At 65.3% G+C, this 1292-nt stretch overlaps 1 protein-coding gene across 1 annotated transcript in view; it reads left to right on the top strand.

The window, feature by feature from the left end:
- The window catches only part of ABCA7 (ATP binding cassette subfamily A member 7), a gene marked incomplete at its 3' end in the record, with an annotated part of 16746 nt that overhangs the window by 6271 nt on the left and 9183 nt on the right, over positions 1–1292 (top strand). Inside the window, 5 exon segments of the mRNA XM_035895603.1 lie at positions 18–194; positions 396–413; positions 415–613; positions 717–938; positions 1058–1292. The exon segment at positions 1058–1292 is cut by the window's right edge and continues 15 nt beyond it. Of these exon segments, the coding sequence (XP_035751496.1) occupies positions 18–194; positions 396–413; positions 415–613; positions 717–938; positions 1058–1292 (851 nt within the window).

Here is a 1292-nt window from a genome sequence, read left to right as displayed (position 1 = left end):
CCGTGCTCTGCCCCCAGGTTTTGGGACCCGGGCCCTGCAGCTGACCCCTTCAGCGACCTGCGCTACGTGTGGGGGGGGTTTGTCTACGTGCAGGACCTGGTGGAGCAGGCAGTGGTGCGGGTGCAGACCGGGGCTGGCCCACGGACGGGGGTCTACATCCAGCAAATGCCCTACCCCTGCTACGTGGATGATGTGTGAGTGGGTGGCGGGGGACAGCCCAGGCCCCCTGGGACCCTCAAGTGACACACTGCTGTGAGGGATGGGGCTGAGCATCCTGCAGCATCGCTGCCCCGGGGAGGTGGTGCAGGACTGGTCGATGACCCAGGTGTCCCCTGCCCAGTGGTGGCCCTGGGGTGTCGTGCTGGAGGTGGAAGGGCCGGTGCCATCTCCCCCAGGTTCCTGCGGGTCCTGAACTTTTCCCCTCTTCATGACTCTAGCCTGGATCTACTCAGTGGCCATGATCATCAAGGGGGTGGTGCACGAGAAGGAGACGCGTCTCAAGGAGACCATGAAGACCATGGGGCTGAGCAGCGGGATCCTCTGGCTCAGCTGGTTCCTCAGCAGCTTCATCCCCTTCCTCCTCAGCTCTGCCCTCCTCGTCCTCATCCTCAAGGCAGGTTGCAGGGTACAGGGGACAGTGTGGGTGACATGGGGACCATCAGGGCTGGGAGCTGGCACGGGGCGCTCCACAGGCTCCCACCTGCCCCGATCTGCAGCTGGGAACCATCCTGCCCTACAGTGCCCCGGCCGTCATCTTCCTCTTCCTCGGCACCTTCTCGGTGGCCACCATCAGCCAGTGCTTCCTCATCAGCACCTTCTTCCCCCGCGCCACCCTGGCCTCTGCTTGCGGCGGCATCATCTACTTCTCCCTCTACCTGCCCTACGTGCTGTGCGTCGCCTGGCGTGACCACATCACCTTCCCACTCCGTGTCCTTGTGGTGAGCGGCCATGGCTGCCCCCTCCGCCATGCCCCTCGGGCATGCTGGGCAGGGGGCTTTGGGGCTGAAGCCCCCCGGGCTGGTGTTTCTGCTGACACTGCCATTCTTGCCATCGCCAGAGCCTGCTGTCGCCGGTGGCCTTCGGCTTTGGCTGCGAGTACTTCTCCCTCTACGAGGAGCAGGGGGTGGGCATCCAGTGGCACAACCTGGGCACCAGCCCTGTGCCAGGAGACCCCTACAGCTTCGCCACAGCCATGGGGCTGCTACTGCTGGACGCTGGCCTCTACGGCCTGGCCACGTGGTACCTCGAGGGCATCTTCCCAGGTGAGCACAGCCCCCCCCTGCCCCCAGCAG

Source organism: Egretta garzetta, unplaced genomic scaffold (assembly GCF_000687185.1).
Source record: "Egretta garzetta isolate BGI_Z169 unplaced genomic scaffold, ASM68718v1 scaffold396, whole genome shotgun sequence".
Classification (NCBI taxonomy): Eukaryota; Metazoa; Chordata; class Aves; order Pelecaniformes; family Ardeidae; genus Egretta; species Egretta garzetta.
The sequence above is the reverse complement of the archived record's forward strand: the minus strand, read 5'-3'. Positions and strand labels throughout refer to the sequence as shown.